The sequence below is a fragment of the Hyposmocoma kahamanoa genome, unplaced genomic scaffold, assembly GCF_003589595.1.
Source record: "Hyposmocoma kahamanoa isolate Upper Pololo Valley unplaced genomic scaffold, ASM358959v1 65, whole genome shotgun sequence".
Lineage (NCBI taxonomy): Eukaryota > Metazoa > Arthropoda > Insecta > Lepidoptera > Cosmopterigidae > Hyposmocoma > Hyposmocoma kahamanoa.
The window spans coordinates 4,074,374-4,101,766 of NW_020653853.1; the positions used below are offsets into that span (position 1 = coordinate 4,074,374).

The window sequence follows — 27,393 nt, forward strand, 5'->3', positions numbered from 1 at the left end:
ACTCAGAAATAATTCCTTCGATCCGTTCCGTGGCTTAGTTGGTATAGGGTCTGGCACGGTATGCAAGAAGACGTTGGTTCGAATCCGGCCGGATCGAAGGATTTTTTTCTGAGCGTTCAATCTTTGTATTAATAATTACAACAAGCTCTGTTGTTGCTGAAATTAAATATGCAATAAAGTGTGTTTTTATACTAATTTATTTTATACTAATTTAAAATGTAATACCTAGCAATACTATATACTATACAGATTAGCGACAGAATATCTAACTACGGCAGTTCGATTTTTTTGAATAAATTTTATATTTTACTTGCATATTATATTTTGACGTATAATATGCAAGTTGCTGTTATAAAACGGCGATTGGAGAGTAGATGACTTTATAATTATTAATACAAAGATCGAACACTTACAAAAAATACCTTCGATCCGGCCGGATTCGAGCAGACGTCTTCTAGCAAACCGTGTCAGACGCTATGCCAACTAAACCACGGAACGAACCAGCGGATCTCACGAATTTTTCAATGTGCTTGTTTGTCGGATCTTTGTATTTAGTTTTCGACGACTTTTTAGCCGTAGCGCCATCTATGAGAAATCTATGGAAGTATTTCGTGACCCAGTTAGGTAACTTTACAGCTACCAGCCCTGGCTAGAGATGTCGCTATTAACTATAATTAATAACAATTATTAAATTAATATATAATTATTAATATATATATATAGACTAACTATTATTATTTACACGAATTCAAATTTTAAAAGGCATAATTATTTGTTATACAGTACTTCTATGGGCAAATTTTATGACAATATTTTATTGCTTTCAAAACCTGAAGATAGTTTTATTTTTTATTTTTAGGAAGTCTATAATAATCAACTAAGCTGTAATAAAGGCACCAAAGGGCTGGCATGTTTTCTTTAATACATTTTTATAGTCTAATTTTATGGGGAATTTCTTTTTTTAAAAACCTAAAATAGTTTTTATGGACCGAAAATACCTAAAATACCTTTTTGACGATGTAAATGATCGCAGCGTAAATATATTAAATGCTTGTTTTAGAGGGAAGCAAGCAGCCAATCGCCCGGAACGGAGAGCTTTTATAACAAACAAAATGTCACAATTTGAGACCCGCCGACGAATTGAGTTGGATGTCAGACGTGACGAGCTGAAAGCCCGACCATCTGCGCCGACTAGATACCACTACATTGTGTGCTCATGTGCCCCTATGCGCACGGATCTTTACTAATATCACTGGGTACGTGAGCCAACAGTGGACGAAGACGTAAACGGTCAGGAGAATTCATCATAAATGTAGAGGGAGAAAATGTAATTTAAACTGTGAATGAATAGAATGTGTTTAATCAGCTTTGAAAATTACAATGACCTCCTTGTGAAAGAGTTCGTCCAGGGAAGTACTGCCACATTACCTATTTCTGCCCCAAGCAGTAATGTGTACATTATTGCGTACCGGTTTGGAAGGGTAAAGGTGTTGGTGAAATTACAGGCACATGGGACATATTAACTCTGTCACATTGTCAGGGTGACAGCAGTGCTCCTAAGATCTGAAAGGGTTGTAACCCTAACAAGCCGTGACCAGGTTCACGGCAGTAAAACAGGAAACTTCCGGTCCACAAATTTGTTAACGTCGTGATAACAAAGAAGTAAAAGGGTAAAGTAAATAAAGGTATTTATAAATATAACAGGTACATTGATATAGAAACACTCCCTAACTTGATGATATTGAATATTAGATACTTACCCCTAAACGGGCTGAGTTATGATGAATTACAGATACTAGATAGACTGTTATGCACTTATCAAGAATGATACATGATTTACATTATATTAATATGATTATAACTAGAAAAGAATCAAAAATCAGACGATAGAATTTAAGTAGCTCCGTCCGCTATCGCGGTCGAGCAGGAAGTGTCGATGGAACGAAACAAAATCGGAAAGTGAGGCAAAAGAATGGAACAATTCAAAATTTGAATTTAAATACGACTGTGAGAAACAATAAGGAATTTAAATAAAAAGGTGGGTTGACGATGCAAGGAGGTCACAGCGTCACAGATCTTTACGATTTAAAGCACTGAGTGGCACTGCAACTGTTATGGACAGGCGTGTCGTTTACAATCAGGCGCACGACTTGTTCGTCTCGTCGCTTTATATTATAAAAAAAGTCAGCGTACGATGTGCATCGTTATATTGCAGCCTTGGTGTAATAAAGCCATATAATAACAAGTCCACAGACATCAAGTTTATTTAGACTTTTTTGCACAATACAACTTAGTACAAATGGCGATCTTATGTCTTAAAATATTATTTACCAGTCAGTCATTAAGCTAGACAAATAAAAAAACAATAGGTTTGTGTAGGCGATTAGAACAAAAATAATAAGACTGTAATAAGCAAAAAGATAATAATTATAATATAAGAGGCTATGAAAAAACTGTACATTGCAATTTAAGGCAGTGTTTAATCTGAGTGTCAGCTAGGGGAAAATCCAGTGTCGATGCATTTCCGGAACCCGGAAAAATGTCCAGACAGCGCGGTGTCAAGAATACCGGGAAAAACGAGACTTCTAGACTATTTCAAAAGTAGGTTTTATACGTCTAAAATACGGAATTTGAATCGTTCTTTATTCCTACATCCGTCCGAAACAATTACTGTCAAATAAGTAATATTCGACAAAATGAAAAGACAAGTATCAAGTATGAAGCTTCATTCGCATCACCCGTCTTTTATATATATATATATATATATGTGTATATATATTCTAGATATCCGTAAAGGCTGGTGCAGCGTGCCGGCGATATTTAGCGACTGCGGTCGCACCAACTCGCTGCGACTTCTTTTATATGTAGAACTAAATAACTTAGTGCACCGTGCCCGCGAGCGGCGACCACTGGTCGTGAGACTTGTAGCGATCAGTCGTCTCAAGTCGCTTGCGACTACTACTAGATGATCCATTAATGTTCCTATTATTAATAGATTATTACATAAGTAATTAAAATTTTAATAATGGACCCAGATAGGTTAATTGATCATAGTAATCACCGCAGAATATTAATTCGATGAATATTAAGTCTTCTTATCCTTCCTATGGCACGGCCCCGTAAAACGGAATTATCCAACAAAAAAGTTCTGATACTATGTTCATTTTCCCTGTAGGAACGATAATTATTCTAAAATTCACTAAGTTATCGGTCGGTCGCTGGTAGTTTTGCGTCGTTAGTCGCCCGCATGCTGCACTGTATTTCGTCGTTAGATGTCGTTGCGAGACGACGCGACCGCAGTCGCGACATATCGCCGGCACGCCACACGAGCCCTAAAGCGCGGGATTTCTATGAGAGAATAGCAGTATGTCGCGTTATGACGCTCTCGCGCATGTCGCGCACATCATGCTAGCCCTACTGAGGTTGACTAGAAATGTCGTTTTATAAATTGTAATATTGATTGTAATTAATATTATTATTATGTTTTATTATCATGATATTAGTTACCTACTGTTAGGTAGCCACACTAAAAAAAAATATTTAAACCGTATTTTACACAAATAACAAAACACGTTAAGAAAAATGTATTTTGTTATTAAAATTCTCGAGACATAATCCGATACAAATAATTTTTGTCACGAGTTGACCTGTGCCGTGACAACGTAGCGTGAAACCGATGTGAAATATCAAACGCGTAATAAAAAGACATACCGGCGTTAAGAAACCTGTAATAATCATTACATGAATACTCACGAGTCTCAAAAGCTATAATAATAATTTTGATATTTCGTTATATTTGTGGGCATTTTCATTATTGATATGCTAATGAATGTTTATTAGCTTAAGTGGTGCATAAAAACTTTATTACATTTATCTTTGAAGTATTATCATGTTCTTTATTTCACGTAAATAAACGGTAATAGAAAACCAATGTAGGGATGCACGATTTTTTGCTTTTTTGGATCGTAATGGATCACATGCATCTGAATCGATCCAGGGATCGGATCGTATGCTCTTGAATCGATCTCATAAAAATCGTTTCAAAATTTGTGATAATTAAGCACCTTTATTACATTATTTAATAGCTTAACATTAATCATTTCTTTCTTTGCTTTTCACAGATGTCAATCCTTGACAACTAACTGAACTTTTCAATAATAATGTCTGTCATATAACTTAATGTCCAAAGCATTGCCCTCCTCTTTATTTTCCGTTTCTGTACTTAACGAAATCAGTAATAAATTGATTGATAATTGATTCGTTTTAAAATCGCATTGAAATGAATTGATTAAAATAATCGCTAAATCGTATGCAATTGAATCGATCTTCATAAAAATGTAATCGTAATATGCATCTCTAAATCAATGAACTTACGAGCAGTAACATTAAGGTTATTTCAATAACCAATGAAAATAATGATATTCATATCACGATGTTTTATTAACCATGATATTAAATTATTTTTGTGAATTACTACAAAGTATTTGTGAAACACTAGTTTGTTATAATTATTAATATAAAGAACCAGCGACACCGCCATACCGTGCCTGACGAGCAGTAAACAAATTTCATAAATTAACACCTTTCTTCGCATCCAAAATCGTGTATTTTTTATTTTTTAACTTTATTTCAATCACGAAAGCCTTAGAACACGATTCATAAATTAATATGGTTTTTCCAAGCATTTGTGGTTTTTAAATGACTTACATATACGAAAATATGTCGGCGTAAGGAAATTCATATTTTCCCTTCTTTACGTCACTACAATATTTTCATTTACGCATCCTTTACTTAAAGGACATTAAGTGTCGTATTCCAGAACTCTACTCAATACTCAAGTCAGGACTTCAGTATTGCAGTGAACACTGAAAATCATACTCAAATCCTTGCCATTACGGTCGTATTTCCAGTGCTTGAAGTCATACTCAAGTCTGCTCAAGAGCTGACTTGAGCGTTAAGTAGAGTTCTGGAATACGACCCTTAGTCTTTCACTCTGTTGTCCCTTAGCTCATCTGACACTCCCATACTAAAACATCTCCCATATTAAACATCTCTTGCCTCCGACTTTTGCTCCACAACAATAAGGCCGCCTGTTGTACGTGGATTACTATAATGTGCTTACTTACATTACAATTATATCATTGTAACTTTTTAGGTGCTATAAGAAAAAGTTTATTCATTCAATCGTTAAAATTTTTTGTTTCACTATTATAATTATGTGAATTTTAAGGTTTTAAGGATGCAAATCGCATTGTAGACTTAAATTTTATTAAACCAGATAAAGTCAGTATTATATCAAGTATTAATAAAATAAAATGAAGACGTAATTACTGTGTCGTTTATAAAACGAAACCCAATTACGTTTGAAATAAATACAAAAGTTGTTTATCGCGAGTTTTATTACTCTCCAGCTGCGGTTATTTATATTTAACTAAATTTATATATTTTTTTTATGGAAACACCCTGACGCCATTGGTTAATTAGCAACTTCGTTGCTTTTTTTGACGTATAATATGCAAGTTGCTGTTATAAAACGGCGATTGGAGAGTAGATGACTTTATAATTATTAATACAAAGATCGAACACTGCTGGTTCGAATCCAACCGGATCGAAATATTTTTCTTACCGTTCGATCTTTGTAATAATAATTATAAGAAACTAGTGTAGTAATTTCAGAAAAATTAACGAATGTCATGGTAGTACAACATCGTGACAACTTAGTTTTAATATACCAATCCCCTCATATTTGTTGTAAGTAGCATTAATTTATCAAGGCTTTCGGTTTATTATTATTTTTTGTATACGGTATCGTAAGTCAAACTCATTTTACCAATTAGTTACATTCATATTTATATTAATCTTGTCCGCCTCTGTGGTCGAGTAGCCTGCACACCGGTTTTCATGTTGCCATCTCTGAGGTCCCGGGTTTGATCCCCGGTCGGGTCAGCGTAGAAAATAAACTTTTCTATATTGTCTCGGGTCTGGTGTTTGTGGTACCGTCGTTGTTTCCGATTTCCATAACACAAGTGCTTTAGCTACTTACTTTGGGATCAGAGCAATGTATGTGATGTTGTCTAATATTTATACATAATTTTAAAAAAACGTAGTACGATTACTCAACAATGTTTGCTTTTGAAAACTGAATTAAGATCGTACGTCTTAAGCGCCCTCTAAATTATCCAATTTGCTTGTCAAATTTACAAATAAAAATCAAACAATTTTGACAAATTTGTCTATAGTTCAGACTCTGCCATGTCCCTGTATACTCATACCGTACCACAATGAGTAATAATACAAACAGAGTATTTCGGCATGACTGTAGCAATATAATAATAACGCACACACTCCTAATCTCGCACTAGGGAAACCCTGTGTCGTGGGTGCCATGTACACACAAATAGACAACCACAAATTACACCCAAACTCACGAGAAAAATAAATGTTGGCCATACCACTTTTGCCGGTCCGGGAATCGAACCCGGGACCTCTGCGTGACAGTCCGGCATGGTAACCGTTCGGCCACGGTTACGCATAGACAACAAAACTTTTGACGACTTACTTTCATTCTTATTATTAACAGCGTGTTCAGTCCCACTGCAAGGCCTCCCCCATGAATTCCGGTTTCGAACAACATCTGGCCAGCCTTTAAAATTATCTATCTATCATTACTACGATTAGACGAGAACTGACGTTTAGTTTGACAAACATGCCAGCAGACGTTCAATTTTGAATTAAAAAACTCAATCCAGCTATATTTCCAATAAACACATCAAATACGTACATTATTTCAAAAAACGCATTAAAGACGATCGCAGACTAAAAATTTGACAATTTTATTGGTCGTTCACAGGGAGCTTTATTTAGGGCAGTTAATGAGGAAACAAAACGGTGCGACCAAATTTTACCTGTCGATCGCATTCATGTTAAATACAACACAAACACAAAAAAAATTATTGTCCATATTTTTATCGACTTTTTTATTATTTAATATTTAATAATATATTTGAGCAAGTTTATGATTTTTTCTTCAACAAAAATCAGCAAAAACTAACTATGTGAAAATGCGGATGCGAGATATTTCACTACGAAATTAAGAGGTTGTATCGTGAGCCAATACACGCACGCTTTAACTGGTGGGTTGGCAATAGAGTAGAAATTACATTCAATAAAATGTTCAAGCCCTTATGAGCACGTCAGATGATTCAGACTTCTTTTAGGGTAGCAATGCTAGTGCATATAGTGTAGTCACTAGGCAGTTAATTTGCCGCTGTCCGGTTTGACATACGACTGTTTTAGATCGCATGCACGAAAAATAATTTATTCAAAAAAATCGAAATGCCGTAGTTAGATATTCTGTCGCTAATCTGTATAGTATATAGCATTGCTAGGTATTACATTTTAAATTAGTATAAAAACACACTTTATTGCATATTTAATTTCAGCAACAACAGAGCTTGTTGTAATTATTAATACAAAGATTGAACGCTCGGAAAAAAATCCTTCGATCCGGCCGGATTCGAACCAACGTCTTCTTGCATACCGTGCCAGACCCTATACCAACTAAGCCACGGAACGGATCGAAGGAATTTTTTCTGAGTGTTTGATTTTTGTATTAATAATTATAACAAACTAGTGGAGTAATTTCACATAAAAAATAATTGAATATCAATGCAATGAAAATTAAAAACAGCTTATTGTTAAAGATTTCGTCCAAGGAAGTACTTGCTCCTTACCTATTCCTGCCGCCAAGCACTAGTATGAGCATTATTGCGTTCCGGTTTGGAAGGAAGTGTGCTTGTGGATACTACAGGCACATGGGTCCTGACAATTTTTTGTCTTAGGCCAAATTCGCAACAGTGGTGCGTTCAAGGTTTGTGTGTTGAATATGCAACACAAGACAAACGTTTGCGTGCAATGTATCCACTGAACGCGCCACCGCGACCGTATCAAATTTGCGACCTCAGGGTGACGGGTACAGTGGCAGTGCTCTGCAGATCAGCAATGGTTCGGTGTGTCATTTACTATCAGGCCCACGTCTTGTTCGTTCCGTCATTTGATATCTCATAAAAATATTAAAAAAAAACAGTATAACTTACCAGGCGAAGAAGATTTGTTAGGTCGTTCACTCCGTTCATGACGTTCGTAGCGTTCATGGCGCTCATCAGTCTTTACGTCGTCTTGGAAGCGCACGGTCATCTTCTTTTTAGCGCGCAGTTTGTCATCTTCGGGTGTGAGAATGGACACGCGTTTCTTTGGCCTTTCTTCTTCGTGTTCGCGTTTCATTTCTGCTACCGCGGCTGCCGCTACAGCTGCTGCCGCTGCTGTTGTAGTAAATGGGTAATTTAACACGACTTTTCTATACTTTCAAAAAGCAGTAATTGTGTCAGCTTGCCACATTTCTCCCAAAGTCTAACACGCCTTCTCCATTAGTGTTTAATATCGACCTGCCGTAAATTTTAATGTGAAAGCACATTTTATAATTCCTTTACGATGACATTAGTTACGAGACTACCACTCAACATTGTCTTGCTAATGACAACAACATTGTGGCTTCATTCCTGCGCTTCCTGCATCTCCCTAGTTGCTAGTGTCGAGATGTTGTCGCTCGATAACTTTCATGTCGTACCTCCAACCCCCAAACTACACACTACAATCTTGCTTCGTCTGTATACTAGCTACAACTACACCGCAAGACCGCATGCCGCAATTCTACCTTCTCCTAGCTGCGGCTGTTAAAATGTTGTAGTCTGCTTCATACATTATGTTTCCTCTTGTTATACATAACTAGACTACACAACTCCCCCTGATTTTGCTCTGTCTGTATTCTACCGAAGACATTGTTACCTATGTAATCTATTCTGCCGCGCACTATATAAATCGCGGTTAAATGACAAAATATTTTTTTGAGATAAAATACCATAACCCAGTTTTAGAATATTGAAATTGTTTAATGATATTCCAGCTATGCATCGTTAGATTAAGTTCCGATAAGGCGAAAACGTTGTAACTGTTTATACAAGAGAATTTTGTGCTGTATTTTTAAAACGGTTATTCGATCATATGTCACTTAGCCGCCTTTAGTTAGTGGACGGCAGTATTATGTCGTATTTTTTCTATCTCCCTAGCTTATAGCTGACAAGACGTAGTATAACAACACAGTTTAACCTAGCACTCACCCTGGTCTTGCTCCGTTTGTATACTAGTGACGATTTTATCCGGTCGTGAGGCTGCATGGCGCGCTTCCTCCATTTCTCTAGCTGCGGCTGCCAAGATGTTATTGACAGCTGTGTGTGTGGTATTATCGTCACGACGCCGCCGTCGAACGTCTTCAGCGCGCATCATTGATTGTTGGTACATGTGGATCTGAGGGAACAGATGGTGTTTAGAACCGATATATAAATGTTATTGTAGCGAATAGCACCAGTCGCTACAAACCTTTTTTGTATATATGTATTTTATATAGTCTTTGAGTTTAGTTTTATATTTAAATTCTAAATTTAAATGTACTTGTTTTTTGCGCCTTTTCTTTGGGGACAGAGTATCGAAACAAAAGTATCGATACCTCAAGGTATCGATGCTTTTGTCCTACAAAATTTCCCTACTCAAAGACAAAATAAAACACGAGTTAAGAAGTCTTTTATTTGATTTATGATTTTTAATTGAAACAAATAATAAAAGACTTTAATTAATCGATCAATTCAATCAATCGTCATTTCACATAATTTGTGTTACATAAATTTATAATCACTTAAAAACAAAAATCTATTTGGTAACAGTCTGTTTCTCGTTTTTGATATTGTATTGCCTGCTTTTGAGAACAAACTTTCTGAAGAAGAAACAAACTTCGCCGGAATTGCGAGGTACTCAAATATAATGTTTGTCAGGTATGTTAATTCAAATGTTTGTAATTATTTTTCTTCATTCTCATTCTTATAAAGAGGCAAATGATGGCATACACTATACAGCCGAGTAATTTGTGAAGAAGATTGCTATTTAAAAAAATCGCAAGGTTGTTTGCGTTATGATATGAGGTGTCCTAAACATGTCCTAAGGAGGAATTATTCAAGATACTTGTCAAAAAGTACTAATACCTAAAAAGTATCGAAAGGAAAAGTACTCGATACCAAAATGTATCGACACTTTTTCCATATCCTTACTTTTTTTGTTATTGTCACTATTGTTTTAGTTGATAGCTGTACGTTGATTTTTATTAAACTGTAAGTACATTTACTTTGGTATTGATCACTCTTTGATAGCACCCACCCGAATCCCATTGATATACTGTCCACTACAGTTGTAATAAAGGGGAATATTATCTATTGTTATTTTTACAATCACACAAGTTACATTAGCGGTCGTAACTTCTATGCTGCATATTATACAATTATTTTAAAATAATATGTAAGAGTTGTTTTAACCAAATCGTCGTTTAAATTAGTTTATTACCATAGGTCCTCGGGTAAACCTCGACTAATTAAGTGGTGGAGTATTTCCAAGTGTTCGGCTTATTGTGACTGTGAGAAATGTACATATTTGTTGAGTTCATATTTTCTAATGCTTAACCAACGATATCTATGTAGATACTAGCGTACTAGATGCGGTATTCCAAACATACGCTGTGTTTCACTGACGTGCGGTGAAGACACAACACTTCAATATCATATAATCAACAGAGTGTTCCGACTACACAATAACAGTGTAGAGATACTATGAATAAAATTGATATTATGGTTACCATATACGTATAAATTTAAGAAATTTAAAAAGACTGCATGGTCTAAAGATATTTGCCGTTCCACAAGGAAAAGTGCACAACACCAATAATTTCAACAACTCGACTGTATTTTTATTACTTTTACTTAATTTGTTTTTAGTAATATAATAAATTATAAATAGTAAGGGGAAGGCCCCTGGGTCAAAGCAAAATGAAATGTATTGTGCAACTAATAAGCGACTGTGCCAGGGGCTTTACTATGGATAAATCCCCAACTATGGATAAATATCATTGGTAAACACTCAATATCAGCTGCCTGCATAGCTCAATCCCAAAAAGTATAGACTGTCACGTCTGTCCCCGGTATTACGGAACTGATACTCTTTGACAAGATTCAACACTAAAACAAAACACTCACTATTGATAGTGTTTTGTTTGGAACATGTAATTGCTGTGAATGTTCTTGTCTATTGGTTGAAGTCGTTTTCCACTGATTGGGACAGTATAGAACACTGTGAACCCGCTTGGGCTCTAAAGTACGTCACCATACATACTTTGAAGTACTGCCACCTATTTCAGTATACGTATTTCTGCCGCCAAGCAGTAATGTGAACGGTACGAGTGTTGGTGAAACAACAGGCATATGCGTCTTGTCAACTTTGCGTCTCAGGGTGACGGCCAGTGGCAATGTCAAACAAATCAGGGCGCGTTTCTATTATGTCGTGACAATAGATAGTCGAATACTTAGTTTAAAGTCTAGTGGATCGTATATTTAAATGAAGTTGTTCACACAACAGAATAACACAACACAGAACAACACTATTAACTGTCGTTCACCGACATTTTTGATGTAACGACGACAGACTGTCGTGACAATGGGAAGAGCTGGTACGACAGTCGTCTGACGATAAATAAGTCACGATAAAAATGTGATGACAGATAATCGTAGCTTCAAACGATTTGACGATCAAGGCGAATGCCGTGAACCGATAAATTGTCGCCACGCTCTAGTGGGAACAGTAGACACGACAGTCATTCAACGATAAAATAAACGTCCACAACACATCCACGACAGATAGTCGTGATATGAGAACAGGCCATACGCGACAATCGTCGGAACGCACCCTCAGGTCTTTACGATTTAAAGCTCTGAGTGGCACTGCAACTGTCATGGATAGGCGTGTCGCTTATCATCAGACGCACGCTTGTTCGGCTCATTGTTTGATTATTATAAAAAAGAGGGACCGCTGAATTGTTTACTTTTTACTTTGCATTATATTAAAAAAACAAAAAAGCAAATTATTGTAGTTACTACCTTTAGTTAATTTCATAATACGACTATCGTTACATTCGTACTTCTTAAAATGGAAGCCATATATTGTTGTATATGTCTACTTATACATACTAACAAACAATGGTTTCATTGCCCATATAAAGTAGGTCAACAAAGCCGTATTTCGTCACAACGTGTGTAAAATATAAAATCAACCTTAGGCCACATTAGCACAACAACGAAAATCACAATAAAGCAAGGAGAATAGATGGATTCATCCTGCTACCCTGAGTAGTAATTTTCGCTTCGCGCGAAAATAATTGCCCCCGCAAATGGCTATTATTTCAACTGTACACTTCACATCTCCCCGTCTACCATAAATATATTACGTATATACTTAATAAAGGGCGCTGTTAAAAGGCCCGAAGGTCTATTATTGGATGATTGACTTCGGTACAATGTCATGAAATCAGTGAAGAAAAAGTAATAAATGGTAATATAAGTACTCCATAATATAAAACGCCAGACGTCCAGCAAAAGAGGAAACATAGCATACAACAAGTGCGGGTAATTATGTAGTCTACAGTATGTAATAGCGAAAACAAGTTTTTTTTTTATTATCCATGTGTTTGGCTCTCGACATCGATCTAGAGCGCAAGGGGAGCGATGCATAAACTAGGTAGGGGGTGGACCCCCACCACCTCTCTTTACTTTGTTACGTCTAGATCAAGTATATGGCAAGGTAGGTTGTGCCATCTACAGAGTTCCACGTGACTTATTTTACAAGACTTAAAACTCCTCATAGAACCGAATATTTACGTTATAAATAAACAAATTCTATTTTGGGAATGTTCACCTAAACACGTCTCCCTCGAAACTGTAAATCCAAATTAAAATGTAAATAACAAAATTTAATGAATCATAACATTCCAGAAATTTCGATCGTGTAAATTTTAAATACAGAACTTATCGTTCTTGTATTTTTTTGAATTTAATTTTTTATTTTTACAGCCATGGCTGTTATCTCGATTCAATATTTATCTTTTTTGGTTAAAGTGAAAAACAATATTTAAACGCGATAAAATTTGATTATAATGTATGTAGAAGCAAAATAATAATGTTTGTAACAATTGTAGTAAAATAATAATACTCTATCTTTATTCGATCGTTATAAATGCTATTTTTAATTGGCATTCTAGTTCTCAAATATATTATAATAATAAACGTTGTAAAAATATCAGTTTCGAAAATACCACCTTTTTATTATCAATTACACTAGTACCTATGCACCCATATCTTCTGCATTTATTATACATCAAATAATTAATTCACCGTCATGTTATAAAACAAAACGCGGCCGTAAAAAATAATAGAAATATCGCCATGACTTCACGTTTTACGTATTCATTCCATTTTTAATCTTTATTTGATGTGGGTGCGTTGTGTACACAGGACGGTTCTACCAACCAAAAGGAAAAAAGCACTAGAAAAATCGAAATAGAACTTTTGTTTTATTTAGCCCGCCTTCCTCCTACATAAGCTTGTTAATTTTTTTCTATTGATTTTGATCTCGATTGTTATATTATTTTTTAAATATCATCATGTTATTAATTCTTGTAACCACATTGGAATGCAGATTGTAAAATACAATGCATTATTATTGCGATCGCTAAATGAAATGAGTAAGATTTGTTATTATTTCAGCACTTAAATTGTATGCGTTCATGTATAAGAATAGACACTACGTCACACGGAAAATTTATTTTATCTACCTATACGCATGTTTATTATATAATTTTGACAGTTTTATATATATGCGACATAATACGTATTGCACCATCAGTAATAAACTGACGTAATTCAAAAAGCAGTTTTTGGGAAACTGACAAAAGTTTTTTTTTAAATAACGTACGCACTGTGTTACGGGTTTGAAGGGATTAGAGGCACTCTCTCAAGGTGAAGGGCGCAGTGGCAGTTCTCAAATCTTTATGATTTAAAGTGGCACTGCAACTGTTATGGACACGCGAGTCGCTTACCACCAGACGCACGACTTGTTCGTCCTATCACTTGATATTATAAAAAATATATATTTATTAGTGCCAAATATGACTATATTCTATTTCATATGAAAAAACACGCTAATTTTATTTCTTACGTTTTTTTAATTCCTATCCTCCATTATAAAATAAAATATATATTTTTTTTATTTTCGTCAGCTTATTACTAATGTTGCGATACATACAATATCCAATATAATATATAATGTGATGTACATATGTACAGTTTTGCATAATAAATTCAGTATAACTTATAATAGCTTGCCTTGAAAAAACGCTTAAAAGAAATGTTATAGTAAAATTATACATTTTATACCAAAAACTTGTACTTGATTACATAAAATTAATATCTATATAATTGTAAGTTGCAATGTATATACATATTATACATATATACACAACTGTGTACATAAAAAAATCTAATTACATGAACAGTGTAAAAAGGTAAGGCGTCACACTTAACGTTGTGGTAAAAAACACAAATTCAATAGATGTACCAACATAATGATGTCATGCTTTAAAAAATTGGATGTTAAAGTACTTTTGGTTCAAAAAAATGTATTCATGCACTATATTATAAAGACAATTTATTCTGCAAAAACAGTAAGAAGACATCTCGTGGAATAATGTATTACGACATTTATTATTATACTTACTTTCAGTATAATTTTCATAATATTATAATGATTTTCTCTGACCTTAGTATAATAGTCATAGCAATTCATCAAACAGCACTACCAAGCGTAAGACTCAACTAAATTGCCTGTGCTTTGTGACTGTGCCCACCTCATCCCGCCACTTCCGGTCACCCTTTTCGGCCGTCAACTCGTGGCTAGGATGACTATAATTACCCATTTCCTGAATAATTTATCTCCAAAATTAAATCATAACGATTGAAAGATAAGAGCGATACTTACATTAAAAATTATTTATATCTAGGTAGTCGAATTTGTGGGTAACACTATGCTCAATGACATGCCATGGAGGTTCATTTAAACCTTTTAATACTAAATATTAATAATTAAATATTCATAAATATTAATTATTTTTATTATATCAAGAGACGGGGCAAGGCGCTTGCTGGTAAGCGACACGCGCATAGCATTTGGAGTGCCACTCAAAAGCTTTACGTCTGAGGGGCACTGCTACTGAAAACTTAATTGCCCAGGTAAAACCAATTCAATGTCTAAGTGTCGCTTAATCCCTTTTACCTTTGAACTACCCATATCTATGTTATACCTCTATCTTTGTATGACCAATATTAGATTTAAAGCAGTGTTAATCAGATAAATTTATCATTAAATAAACATAACGTCAACTCTTTGTACAGATATTTTTTGAGTCGCGTATATCCTAATATTCAATGATTTTTATGGCGCATTTCAGAACCATTTATTCTAGATATAAATTTACTCAACACTGTTTTTTAACAACGTACGTTGCCTCATTTTTTCTTGCTTTAGATATTGATTTTAATTTAAAATAATTATGACAATATATCATAACAATGTGCCGTTGCCGGGGGATATCGTATATCCAATAAAAAAAACAAAATGTATAGTCAAGGCAATGGGACAGGTGAGAATCTAAAAAGGTACTCAAAATAATAATAATTTGCGATGCGCCAACATCAAGCACCTGGTATGATATCAGGAAATTCAGAAAACTAGCAGAGCAGCGAAATAAAGTACGGGACACTACCATAGATATAGAAATATCCATGGACACTACCCAGAACACCAAAATCAGAAATAATTTACTAATCATCATTTGTGAAATTGATCCTATTCGGAATCGAACCAGGAACCTTCTCATTTAGCGTTCACAGTACTAACCGTTGTTCCACGAAAGTCGTCTATATAAATATTAGATTAAAATAAAATCTTAATATCATTTTCATTTATTTTTAAAATTTTGTTTTCATTTGATCAAATTTAATTACACGTAGTAACAAATAAAAAAAATAATATCAAAATACGTTCGGATCTATAGTTAATACAACAAGAAACATAATATTTAATTATAACAAAATGAATGAAATTTTTTTCACATTTTGTAATAACTGCATGGAAATTAAGGTCTTCAAAAGCCAATACATTTTCATTTCAAATATAATATAACTACTATAATGAGGTGATAACGTCAAAATTTCGTTTTTTTTACGCCAAAATCTCGTCTAAAATCAATTCAGTCATAATTTAAGTTACAAACGTCTTTCGCATTTAAAATATTATATAAATATTATAATAATATTTTAAATCCGAAATCCAATTATATGCCTCCTGATTGATTATATAATTCCATCGTATAAATACGATGATTTCATCATCATGCTGTGTCATACACACAATTGTTTTTTTTAAATATTTTTAATTAGTTTTTTTTTAATGAAAACACAAGTGCATTTACGGTGATACATAATTTATATGTATGTATAATTAATGTAAAAAGTTGTATACAAAACACAGAACAATGTGCATGGAATTAATTTGTTATTTCATAAAGGATCGAATGTGCATTTTCGTGCAAAATTTGTCCAATATTTGTCTGCCTCCATGGCCGAACGATTACCATGCCGGACTGCCACGCAGAGGTCCCAGGTTCAATTCCCGGGCCAGGAGAAATATTTGTACGGCCTACATTTATTTCTCGCGTGAGTTTGGGTGTAATTTGTGGTTGTCTATGTGTGTGTCCCGCAACACAGGGTTTCCATAGTGCGGGGTTATGTTGAGTGTGTTATTATTATTATAAAAAAAGTACAATAAATAATAAAATTAACTTAACAATAAACAAAAAATATAAATTAACTTTTCACATCATTGTTTGTATTGCTATTGCTTTTGCTAACATGCCATCTGTCTTAGTTGGGAACATAAGTCATTTACCTACAGGTAACTTGGCATGTCAGGCATATTCTTCCGTCATTGCGTTGCCTTGATGTAGAAAACTTATTAAGATATTGCCGTGCTATATTGAAATAACCTTTGTAATGTTAGTTCAATGAGCTATACTTTCATCTGTGGTGGTTCACACCATGCAGCCAGTTTGTTATTACGCATAGTTATTCTTGCTTTATGGGACTTACTTTTAAGTTATTTTTGTCACTTGCTCAATAACAGTAGGTAGTTGAAGGCATTTGTGGATCTTATTCATTATAGTGAACCATGTATCTATGGTAATAGGTTTTAGAGTACTGGTTTGTGGTCAATATGCGAAAATGATGATGTTCTTCAGTATGAACGGAATGCTAAATGTAATTTTTATTATTATACAGTCAAAACATAGCTGTATGCTGAGATAAGTATTTTTAATGCAGTTGAATAACAGGTTTATTTAATTCATTAAAAGTTTCTTTCATTCATAACAAAAAACACTTTAAAATAATTAAGTTTTTGTCGAAATCAGTTCTAATGGCTGGTTATTTAAAGGGAATATAGATGTGCACACAAGTGATTGATGATGTTAAAAAGAAATAGACAACAACAGTTCTAAACTTTTAAATTACTTTTAATGATCTGTCTATTCCAAAAAAAAAAATACTGTAATTAAGTATAGACAGTGTAGAAAAATCTTATAATTTTTATGGTAAAAATGGTAGCATTCAATATTTTACATGCTTATTGTTAAGTTACTACCAATGAGAAAGTTTTAGTAATGTGTTGTAAGTCTCCACTAGTAAGTCACAGATCACAATTTCTCATGTTTTACTGAACAAAAGAATAGTGCATTTATATAACAATATGTAGTATTATATTAACAACCTACTTTTTAGTTGCATTTAGTTGAACTACTACTTAGTGTAATAAAATACCTATATCACAATAATGGCGGGTTTAAAAAAAAAAAGACTATATAGGTGCCAGATAAATCTCAAACCAAATATAAAGGAAAACCATCAAAGTAACAAAACTCCAGGGATTTTTATTATAATAGTGCAATCAAATACAAATCCATAGGCGCCAGTAGGCAGGTGCTATCCTGCTGTTTAGTTATATATTTCATTTTCATTACTTATATGCATTTGAAGAACTCTTACTTATTGGCATCAAAAGGTAATTAGTTTCTCAACTGTTATACTAGGCACTAATGATAAATCCCAAATAAATGGAATAACCTGCCAGTTTTTTTAGTCTAATCTTTATTCTATCTTATTTGTGGCAATCCTTAGATAAGAACTTATGTTTAAAGCAACATGCACTTTTGGATGGTGTATTAAGTGTCTCAGATTAACAGGTTAAATAGACAAACAACAACTTACTTGTTTCAATCTTTCCAAATCCGTGCTTGTACGTGCTTGGGGGTACCCCTGTGTAGCTGCTACAGCTGCAGCAGATGCAGCGGACACTGTAGATGCAGCTGATGCAACCGAAGATTGCGAGTATGACGGGAACTCCAGATTGACATTCAACATCTGTGCTGCATTATCCCGAGCCTCATATGCTAGTCCTCGGATTTCAAGTTCTGATGCTGTATGCATTAGAGATTGGAGATCTAATTCTTGCACATCTACAGAACCTTTGTACATGAATTCGACAAGGAGGTTGATCTCCGAAAACGGAATCCCCTTCAAGATCACCACAGGATGCTGACATGGGTTGTCTCTGTTTAAAAATGGAATGAAAACTTAAAAAATATATTTAAAGTTTTATTTTACAAATATTGTTATTATCATAAAAAATTATCATATATATTTATTTGCCAAGAATTTTTCTCTTATCATCAGATAAAATTAAATTTAACCCCGCTTGTACATTTTATGTAACATATTTGTCAATCATTGTGTCACATGTTTAATAAGTAGGTATTAAAAAAAATTATCTATGAAAAAATTGTGGTTGCAAAGATATGAATATAAATAAAAATAATATGTTCTTGGCTGAATACAGTTCAGAGAATTATAAATAGCTTCTTAGAAAAAATAATGATGTCATGGTGAACTAATGAAACAGATTTAAATTAGTGAAACAAATAAGGTGTAATTGAACACCTTGCAAGTATGAGAAGTGCCACCACTATTTTTATAAATGGAACTCACTTGAATATCTGTTCGAAATACGGACTGCATGCTGAGAGCACCAGTTTGTGCGCCTTGAGGGTCCCGTCGCGGCAGGAGAGCGTCACATCGGCTAGTGCTGACGACGAGTAGATGGTCGTGAACAGCTGGCTCAGGTTCTGCAGGTGGTTGTTCCACTTGAGGTGGAACGTCTTGTCGCTCACCAGCCCCTGCATCTGCACAGCCGCCAACACCGGTCAACGCACTAATCACACACTTCACCACCGATGAATAATCTACAGAAAACCGACTACACCAACCGCCACATAAAATTATAATTATTACAACTTATTTTTAGAACGATGCCCGTAAAAAACACTATACGTACGCGGTATGACAGTAATATAAGTATAGGTACGCGCCGCCGACACGGAATTTAGAACTATAAATTTATATTTATAAATTATTCCCACACTACATACTGAAATTCTCACAAAAATTAACCCTTCACGGTGTCCTTACCTCGAAATCTTGTTTCCGACTTCCAGATTTTTCACACATAACACCGAAACATTTCACAAAATTAAATAAAATAATGTTACACAGAAAGCAGTGTCGTAAAAAACAGAGTGGGGCACGCCGTGGCCCCCTCCTTGCCCCGTGCTTGCCGCGGCCCCCTCGCACACAATCAATATACGGAATATGAGAGCGCGGCGCGCCCCCTCGCCCCCCGCATGCTTTATTATACCGTAATTAATATACAACTTTATAAATTGTACTATTATAGCAAGCGCACATTCCAAGAAACGTACTCTTCAGTGTATGTGTTGTTAATAAATGACAGCATTTATTCAATAAATTGAATTAATTAATGATTCAGTTTTCATTTGTTTTTGTTACATTGGAAGAGCCGAATAAGGTTTTGATTTCATATTCAAAATTAACGATTTCTGTACAGAATTCATATTTTGTGAGTGTTTAAATAATACTAACACATTTATACTATTTCATATTCAATTTTGTGTAATTTTCAACCCAGTGCGGGCCCCAATATTATATTGTATGCAGTACGTACTTACATACAGTCAACTTTAAACATGTGTGAGTGTAATAAAAAGTACTCGATTTATTTTCTTTCACATTCATATACACAAAATGCCTCACTCACACATCAGTATTAAAGAGAATAGGAGGAGGGAATAGTCTTCTTTTTATCAGATTCCATAACTTAGTATGTATAGGTTGTGTAGTCATACTATTCGAGTAGATGTGCCTGTTATTTTGTAGGTAGGGGGTTCTGGTGTAGTGGTGTACAGATGTACTTTCTAGTTCCTATGTGTATATTTATTAAACATCGAAAAGGAGGAAGAGCGCATGAGCAGAGGTGCATGAATATTTTAAAATACGTATCTCTATACATCTATGTTGCCATACATACATAGACGCGCTATGCGTATATTTTAAAATATATTACAATTCGATTTTAAAATTTATTTCAATGCTAACCTAGATTGTTTCGAGGAAAACAATGAAGGACTATCTATGCAAGTTCAACTGTGTGTTATGGTAAAAGCCGCAAACCGGTTTTTCGTGTGTATTTACACAATGTTGCAATGCGATTATTATTTTCAAATTATTGAGAAATAAAAAAGGAGATTATCGCAAAGACACTAAAAAATAAAATAAAAGGTAAACCCAAATGATTAGAAGTGTTAATTAATTAATTAATTTAGTTTCTTTGACAGAAACGAAAGCAATAACGATTTAAAAAAATATTGTTATAACGTTATTGCGGTCCAGTTTATAATGCTACGGTATTGGTATTGCCATTTTAAGATTTAAATTATTTCATTCTTTCATTCATTTTCCTTCATTCATTATATTGACTTTTCTTAGTCATTCAAAGCATTCATTTCATGCAATAACATGACACTTGCCTCATTGAGTGGTTGACGTCTGACAGTTCGTCGGTGTTTTTTGCGAGATGAGGTTGTGTCGCTAGTTATTTCACACTAATAATTGTTTTACAACGGTGAAAGAACTCGTATTATCACTCCTGAATTACATTTCCACGAAACAAATTACACACAGAAAAGAAATTTATTATCGCACGTAACTGTTTCGCAGACGACCAAAGTAACCAAAATGGATAAACCCTCAACTTTGACGGTATCTAGCCCGAATGTACAGTATACTGATGATTTTATTCTCTCCAACTATGAGTATGAAGAAACTTTGGTAACTAAAAACGGGACCGACTTACTGGTAAGTAATAGTTTTGTCCGCCACTCAAATAACCTTAAAAGTCACGGTGTTTTTGTTTTGCCGGTATCGATCTGGTCGTTTCCAAGAACTAAATTGTATGCACATGAAAGAGCCGACAGGATAATCAGTTCTTCAGCTGTTATATGATTAATTAAATTTTTTCGACTTTAAGAGGTAGTTTTAATTAAATTTATTATACGGAATTGCTTAAGCATACTTGTATGCATGTTAATATAATTTGTTATGCTTGTATTGAAAATTTCGAAAACTGATAAGAATCTTCTACACTTATATTCTCTTAACCTAGAACTTCCACATTGTGTTTGTAGATTAGATGAACTGTACGTTTACAGATCTTTGCAATTTAAAGCTCCGAGTGGCACTGCAACTGTTAGGGGCAGACGTGTCGCTTACCACCTGGCGCACGACTTGTTTGTCTCGTCAGTTGGTATTATAAAAAAAAATTATAGAGTAATGATTTGTGATGCAAAGTTATGCATGCGACCGATTTTTGTTCAATTAGGTGCAATATAAGCACAAGTGCACACTGCCTTTTTTGTCGATCATCGATTCTGTCCGACAGTTGTCATATCTTTGGTGCCCGCCATGTGCGCTACGTATATCACGCAAGACGCGTCTAAACATACTTTGCAATCGCTTCATTCGCCGTAACACGCTCGTCTCCATAGACGAGTTTTAACATGTCGAGCTTTAACATGTCGACCTTAACATGACATTCGATTCATATTAATTGTATGAAAATAGTATATTTATTCGCTTATTGCCGGTTGCTTGTATCCGACACAAGACACACGATTGCGCAGCGCCGTAGAGGTGTGTTTACTACTGAAAGTCCTATAAAGGATAATATGCACATAGGACACCCAACATTGTTAATAAAAAAAACAGTACAGAGTACTAAAAAAAACCCACCTCAAAAGTCAAACTTAGTTGCCACCCTTAGAGGTGGAATATTAATAATTTCTTCAAATTTAAATGGGACCACATCCGAAGTACCCTCTTTCCAACAAAAAAAGAATCATCAAAATCATCACAAATGCCGCCAGAGTTCGCGTAACATACATGCAAAAAAAGAACCTATAGTCGATTAATACAAAGTTCGAACACTCAGAAAAAAATCCTTCGATCCGGCCGGATTAGAACCGACGTCTTCTAGCATACCGAGTCAGACGCTATACCAACTAAGCCACGGAACGAACCAGCGGACCTCACGAATTTTTCTATATGCTTGTCTTTGTATTTGGTATTTCACGATTCTTTACCCGAAACTTTGTATTAATAATTATAACAAACTAGTGGAGTAATTTCACATAAATTGAATATCAATTCAATAAAAATTTAAAAAACATATTATTCGAATTGAGAACCTCCTCCTTTTTTGAAGTCGGTTAAAAATCGCTTTCAGTTTCAAAATCAGGGTCACTCCGCTCTAATGTTCTCGCCCCTGTATAGTTCAGTTTTTCCCTTTACGACGTAGATTACGTGATATATTACGACAATAAGTAAACGTTATATATGCTCTCTTTCTTACACCAGGCAAAACCGTACCGTACATCGTTACGCATCCGAACTCAACGGAGAGTAGGCAGAGTGGGGGTGATGCTGGTGGGGTGGGGTGGAAACAACGGGTCCACTTTCACAGCAGCTGTTCTTGCCAACAGACACCAGCTCTCGTGGAATACTAAAAACGGACAGCAAGATTCTAACTGGTAAGAGTTTACCAAAATTAATAAATGCACGACGAGGTGATGGGTGATAGAGATGAATGCAAGATGAAGGTCCGACTCGAAATAAATAAAGACAGGAGGATGACGATGGTTTTTAGTAGCAGTAGTGCCCCTTGTGAAAGAGTTCCTCCAGGGTAGTATTGCCACCTTACCTATTTCTGCCGCCAAGTAGTAATGTCAGCATTACTGTGTTCCGGATTTGAAGGGTAGGGGTGCTGGTGAAATTACACATGGGACTTGTTAACTGTGTGTTGTGTTTAACTGCCTCTGTGGCCGAACGGTTACCATGCCAAACTGCCACGCAGAGGTCCCAGGTTCGATTCCCGGGTCGGGAGAAATATTTGTATGGCCTACATTTATTTCTCTCGTGAGTTTGGGTGTAATTTGTGGTTGTCTATGTGTGTGTCCATGGCACCCGCGACACAGGGTTTCCCTAGTGCGGGGCCATGTTGAGTGTGTGCGTTATTGAGTGTGTGCATTGAGTAAATGCGTTAACTTATGTTTAATGGTGACGGGCGCAGTGGCAATGCCCCTCAGATCTTTGCGATTTAAAGCTCTGAGTGGCACTGTAACTGTTATGGACAGGCGTGTAGCTTACCATCAGGCGCACGACTTGTTTGTCCCGACATTTGATATTATAAAAAAAAATAGGTTTCGCGAATCGACATCTCGAACTTAATATACTCAGTTCTCGGTACGATTCCGCAAATGGTTTTGACATACTTTAATTTTTATCTCGTTTAAATTATCATAATTTACGAACATAATATGCTTGGACCATTATTATTATTATTTTTTGTATTAATAATTTATTTTCTTCAAGCATTAATTTCCAATTTTGACCATAAATTAATTAACAGAATCATAAAAAAAGTGTATCACACTATTCTTCTCAATGTTAATTATTGTGATCTAAATTTTTATATTGGTTTTGATAAATTTAATATAATTGTAGTAATTAATGACAGCTTGTATACGAAATTAATAATTAGATAGTTATTATCGTTGTAGTGCCCTTACAGGGTTCATGTGCTAGAATACTATTATGTAACACCTCTGTTAATCCACATGACACAATGAATAAATGAATTATGAATATGAATTAGGAAATCACGGAACTGGATCCGAGCGAAGTCTCAAGTTAACTTCGGGCTGTACAATATTTTCTTTTTTTTTTTTTGGTATGAGTACAAATAATATGGTTATAAATTGCAAACAGTTTCTGAAGTTTCTGTCGACGTGTTTGTAAATCGAAACTGATGTGATCAGGTACGGCTCCATCACACAAGCGTCGATGGTGCGGCTTGGTTTCGACGAACGTGGCAACGAAGTACACGTGCCGATGTCACAGTTGCTGCCTATGGTGCATCCAGATGACTTGGGTAAGTTTGTAATATTAAGTTTTATTGTATGTCACGATGTTTTGTTACAATGTTATTAAATTATTTTTTTTCTGAAAAAGTTTTTCTTAGTTTTCGACCTTTGTATTAATAATTATAACTAACTAATTGGGTGAGTTTAATAATTCAAATGACTAAAGATAACGTTGTTCGTTCACTTGCGACGTTGCAACGAACCCTATAAAATTTACGGGATTGTATGACGCGTGACGGTACCATCATGTGACGGTGTCCTTACACTGTCATCTCACCTTTTTGTATCGCCTCTCTCCGCTTGTATCCTATCATTTTTTCTTTTACTTGTATTTAAATTTGAATTGTTCCATCTTCCTTCGCTTTCTCATTTTGTTTCGTACCATGGTCACTCCCTGCTCGACCGCCACAACAGTCGGAGCTGTTTCAAATTCCATCGCGTATAATCGCTCATTATGGCCGATGCAAGATTTACATTGATTGTATTATGATTAAACTTGAAAAGAATAAAAAATTGGACAAATTGATTTAGTAGTTCTGTCCGCTATCGCGGTCAAGCAGAGAGTGACCGTGGTACGAAGCAAAAATGAGAAAGTGAAGGAAGATGGAACAATTCACATTTGAAATTTAAATACAAGCAAAAGAAAAAATGATACGATACAAAAAGGGGAGATGACGGTGTAAGGAGGTCACACCGTCACAATCAAACGAATTACTCACGTACTATCCCTACGCTGCTCTAAGAGTCGTATTCTAGAACTCTACTCAATGCTCAAGTCAGGGTTTGAGTATGGTTTAAAGCACTCGAAATCATACTCAAGTCCCTGCCATTAGGGTCGTATTTCCAGTGCTTGTGTTTCCAGTGCAATCCTGACTTGAGCATTGAGTAGAGTTCTAGAATACGACCCTTAGACCTTGTAGTGGGTAAAAGTTATATTATAACGATACACAGCGACTATCATATAACTAAAATTGAAACGATGAAAACACTAATGTAATTATTGTATTTGCTATTGCAAATAATTACTTTAAATAAAAAACAAGCCAAAGTAAATTACTTAATAAATTAATTGCGCGGCTGTTTGTACAACTGCTCAAATAATTTTATTTCCTGATATCCGTTATGTTGAATGCACCACGCTGAAGGTGGTTTTCCACCGGCGAAGCGAGACGAGACGAAAATTGAAATCTTGCCTATTTCCACCAAAAATTGCCATTAACAGCTCGCGCTGTGGTTGTGGATAGTGAAGATTCAGTGTTGTTCTATTCATTTAGCTATAAACACGCGGCTGAAGTAAAATAGCCCGTAAATGTTTATTAAATATCTTAATGGAAGAAGAATCAGATGAAGCCATCTTTTTTTATCTCAAATTATACGCACCCCCACAATCTCGCGATTGATATTAATAGCAATCGCGAGCTCGCGTGAGAAATCGTGATTCCGTTGCAGAGTGTAATATTCTTGTAGGCAAGAATACGGTTCAATATTACATCAACAAATATTTCAATTCTCGATTCGTCCATCCTCGTTAATCCAGACCATTTCTACCGACTTCACGCTGGGAATTGAAATTTTGCCTGACAGTTAGATTCACGCGGTCGCTGCACAGCGGCAAAGCGGTCTCCGCGTGGCGACCGCGCGGGGTAAGCGCGATTAAATTCGTGTCTAATAAATGCGCCTTTATAGTGGTTACTTGCTCAATATTATCCTTAGCATTAGGTCTTGTGATATTGATTAATATACTTGTATTATTGAGATTTTTTGTGAAATTTTTCTTTATCTTCGATGCTTGTATTAAAAATCAAATAATATACTTACTAAATAAAAATTATTCGATCAAAAAAGTAACATTTGTGTTTTCAGTTTTTAACCGAGTTTAAAAAAATGAGGAGGTTCTGAAGTCCCATTTAATATTTGAAGAAAATATTACAATTCTAAGGGCAGCAAATCAGGGGATGAATCTGGTTTATTTTAATTTCTCCACACCCACTTTCCGCTAACCGATTTCAACTATAAAACTTGCCATATAGATATTTTTTTTAATAAAAAGTTATAATTATTTATACAAGAGAACTGCTAACTGGATTAAGAATTTATAGTCTTGCTTTTTTACGCAATGATGCTTACATTACTGTTTGGCGGCAGAATAGGTTTGGTGGCAGTTCCCTAGACGAACTCTTTCACAAGGAGTTTTACTGCTACTGTTAAGTAGAAGAAATATTTCATAGGCAAGCCGTTGAGAATCGCGTCATATGGACCCATTGCCAGTACCACATAGACAATGAAATAGTATAAGTAACTGGACGAAGCCTTGGGACATACTGGCAAAAAAGATGGATAAGATTCTAGTATATTTCTTCTCTGTCAAGTGTAAAATAATTTACAGCTCGAGTTGAAAATCAGTTTTAAAGTAATGTTAAAAAAAATCTACATGCGATACAACAAAATTGACATTTGTTTATTTATTTATTTATTTATTAGGCACACCAACAGTTACTACAATAATTCAAGAGTAAGTAATACATTTCACAAACTAATCTAATTGCGTAACCATTTATAGGCGAGCACCTCAAGCAAAAATAAACATGTGTGTATAAATTAAAAGGAAAAAGAAGAGGAAACAAAAAATAACAATAACAGTTTTAACAATTTTAAGACCAAGAAACTAACTTAAAAAGATATATATATTTTTAAGCAGAATACAAAACGCAACAAATACTTAACCATATTATCTGGTCGAACCAAGAAAAGTAAGAATTTTGTTTCTAAAACCTAGCCGCGAGTCAAGAAATATATCGGCGTGTTTGGAGCAGTCATTATATAGATTAGACATGCGAGCTACAGGGGAGTTACAACCCAGTACCGTTCTACGACGAGGCGGGTGAAAAAGCCTTACATGAGATCTCGGAAGTCTGGCAGGAATCTTAAAATTTAAATTACCAAGCAATTGTGGACAGTCAACCTTATAG

The 27,393-nt window shown here is 35.0% G+C and overlaps 2 protein-coding genes across 4 annotated transcripts in view; one reads left to right on the plus strand and one right to left on the minus strand.

The window, feature by feature from the left end:
* Nucleotides 1-19,679, minus strand: part of LOC113231218 (zinc finger and BTB domain-containing protein 17-like) — a 44,520-nt gene extending 24,841 nt beyond the window's left edge. For 2 of the 3 annotated variants that reach the window (XM_026465425.1, XM_026465426.1), the window contains exons 1-5: nucleotides 19,560-19,679; nucleotides 19,080-19,273; nucleotides 18,303-18,645; nucleotides 9,177-9,363; nucleotides 8,097-8,321 (exon numbers count right to left, since the gene is read on the minus strand). In XM_026465425.1, coding sequence (XP_026321210.1) covers nucleotides 8,097-8,321; nucleotides 9,177-9,363; nucleotides 18,303-18,645; nucleotides 19,080-19,273; nucleotides 19,560-19,598 — 988 coding nt within the window. In that variant the 5' untranslated portion in view covers nucleotides 19,599-19,679. The remainder of the gene's footprint in view (nucleotides 1-8,096; nucleotides 8,322-9,176; nucleotides 9,364-18,302; nucleotides 18,646-19,079; nucleotides 19,274-19,559) is intronic. The other variant, XM_026465427.1, reaches the window with a different exon arrangement.
* A 1,479-nt stretch (nucleotides 19,680-21,158) lies between these two features.
* Nucleotides 21,159-27,393, plus strand: part of LOC113231318 (inositol-3-phosphate synthase) — a 33,803-nt gene continuing 27,568 nt past the window's right edge. The window contains exons 1-3 of the mRNA XM_026465592.1: nucleotides 21,159-21,302; nucleotides 22,860-23,032; nucleotides 24,320-24,432. Of these exons, the coding sequence (XP_026321377.1) occupies nucleotides 21,183-21,302; nucleotides 22,860-23,032; nucleotides 24,320-24,432 (406 nt within the window). The 5' untranslated portion in view covers nucleotides 21,159-21,182. The remainder of the gene's footprint in view (nucleotides 21,303-22,859; nucleotides 23,033-24,319; nucleotides 24,433-27,393) is intronic.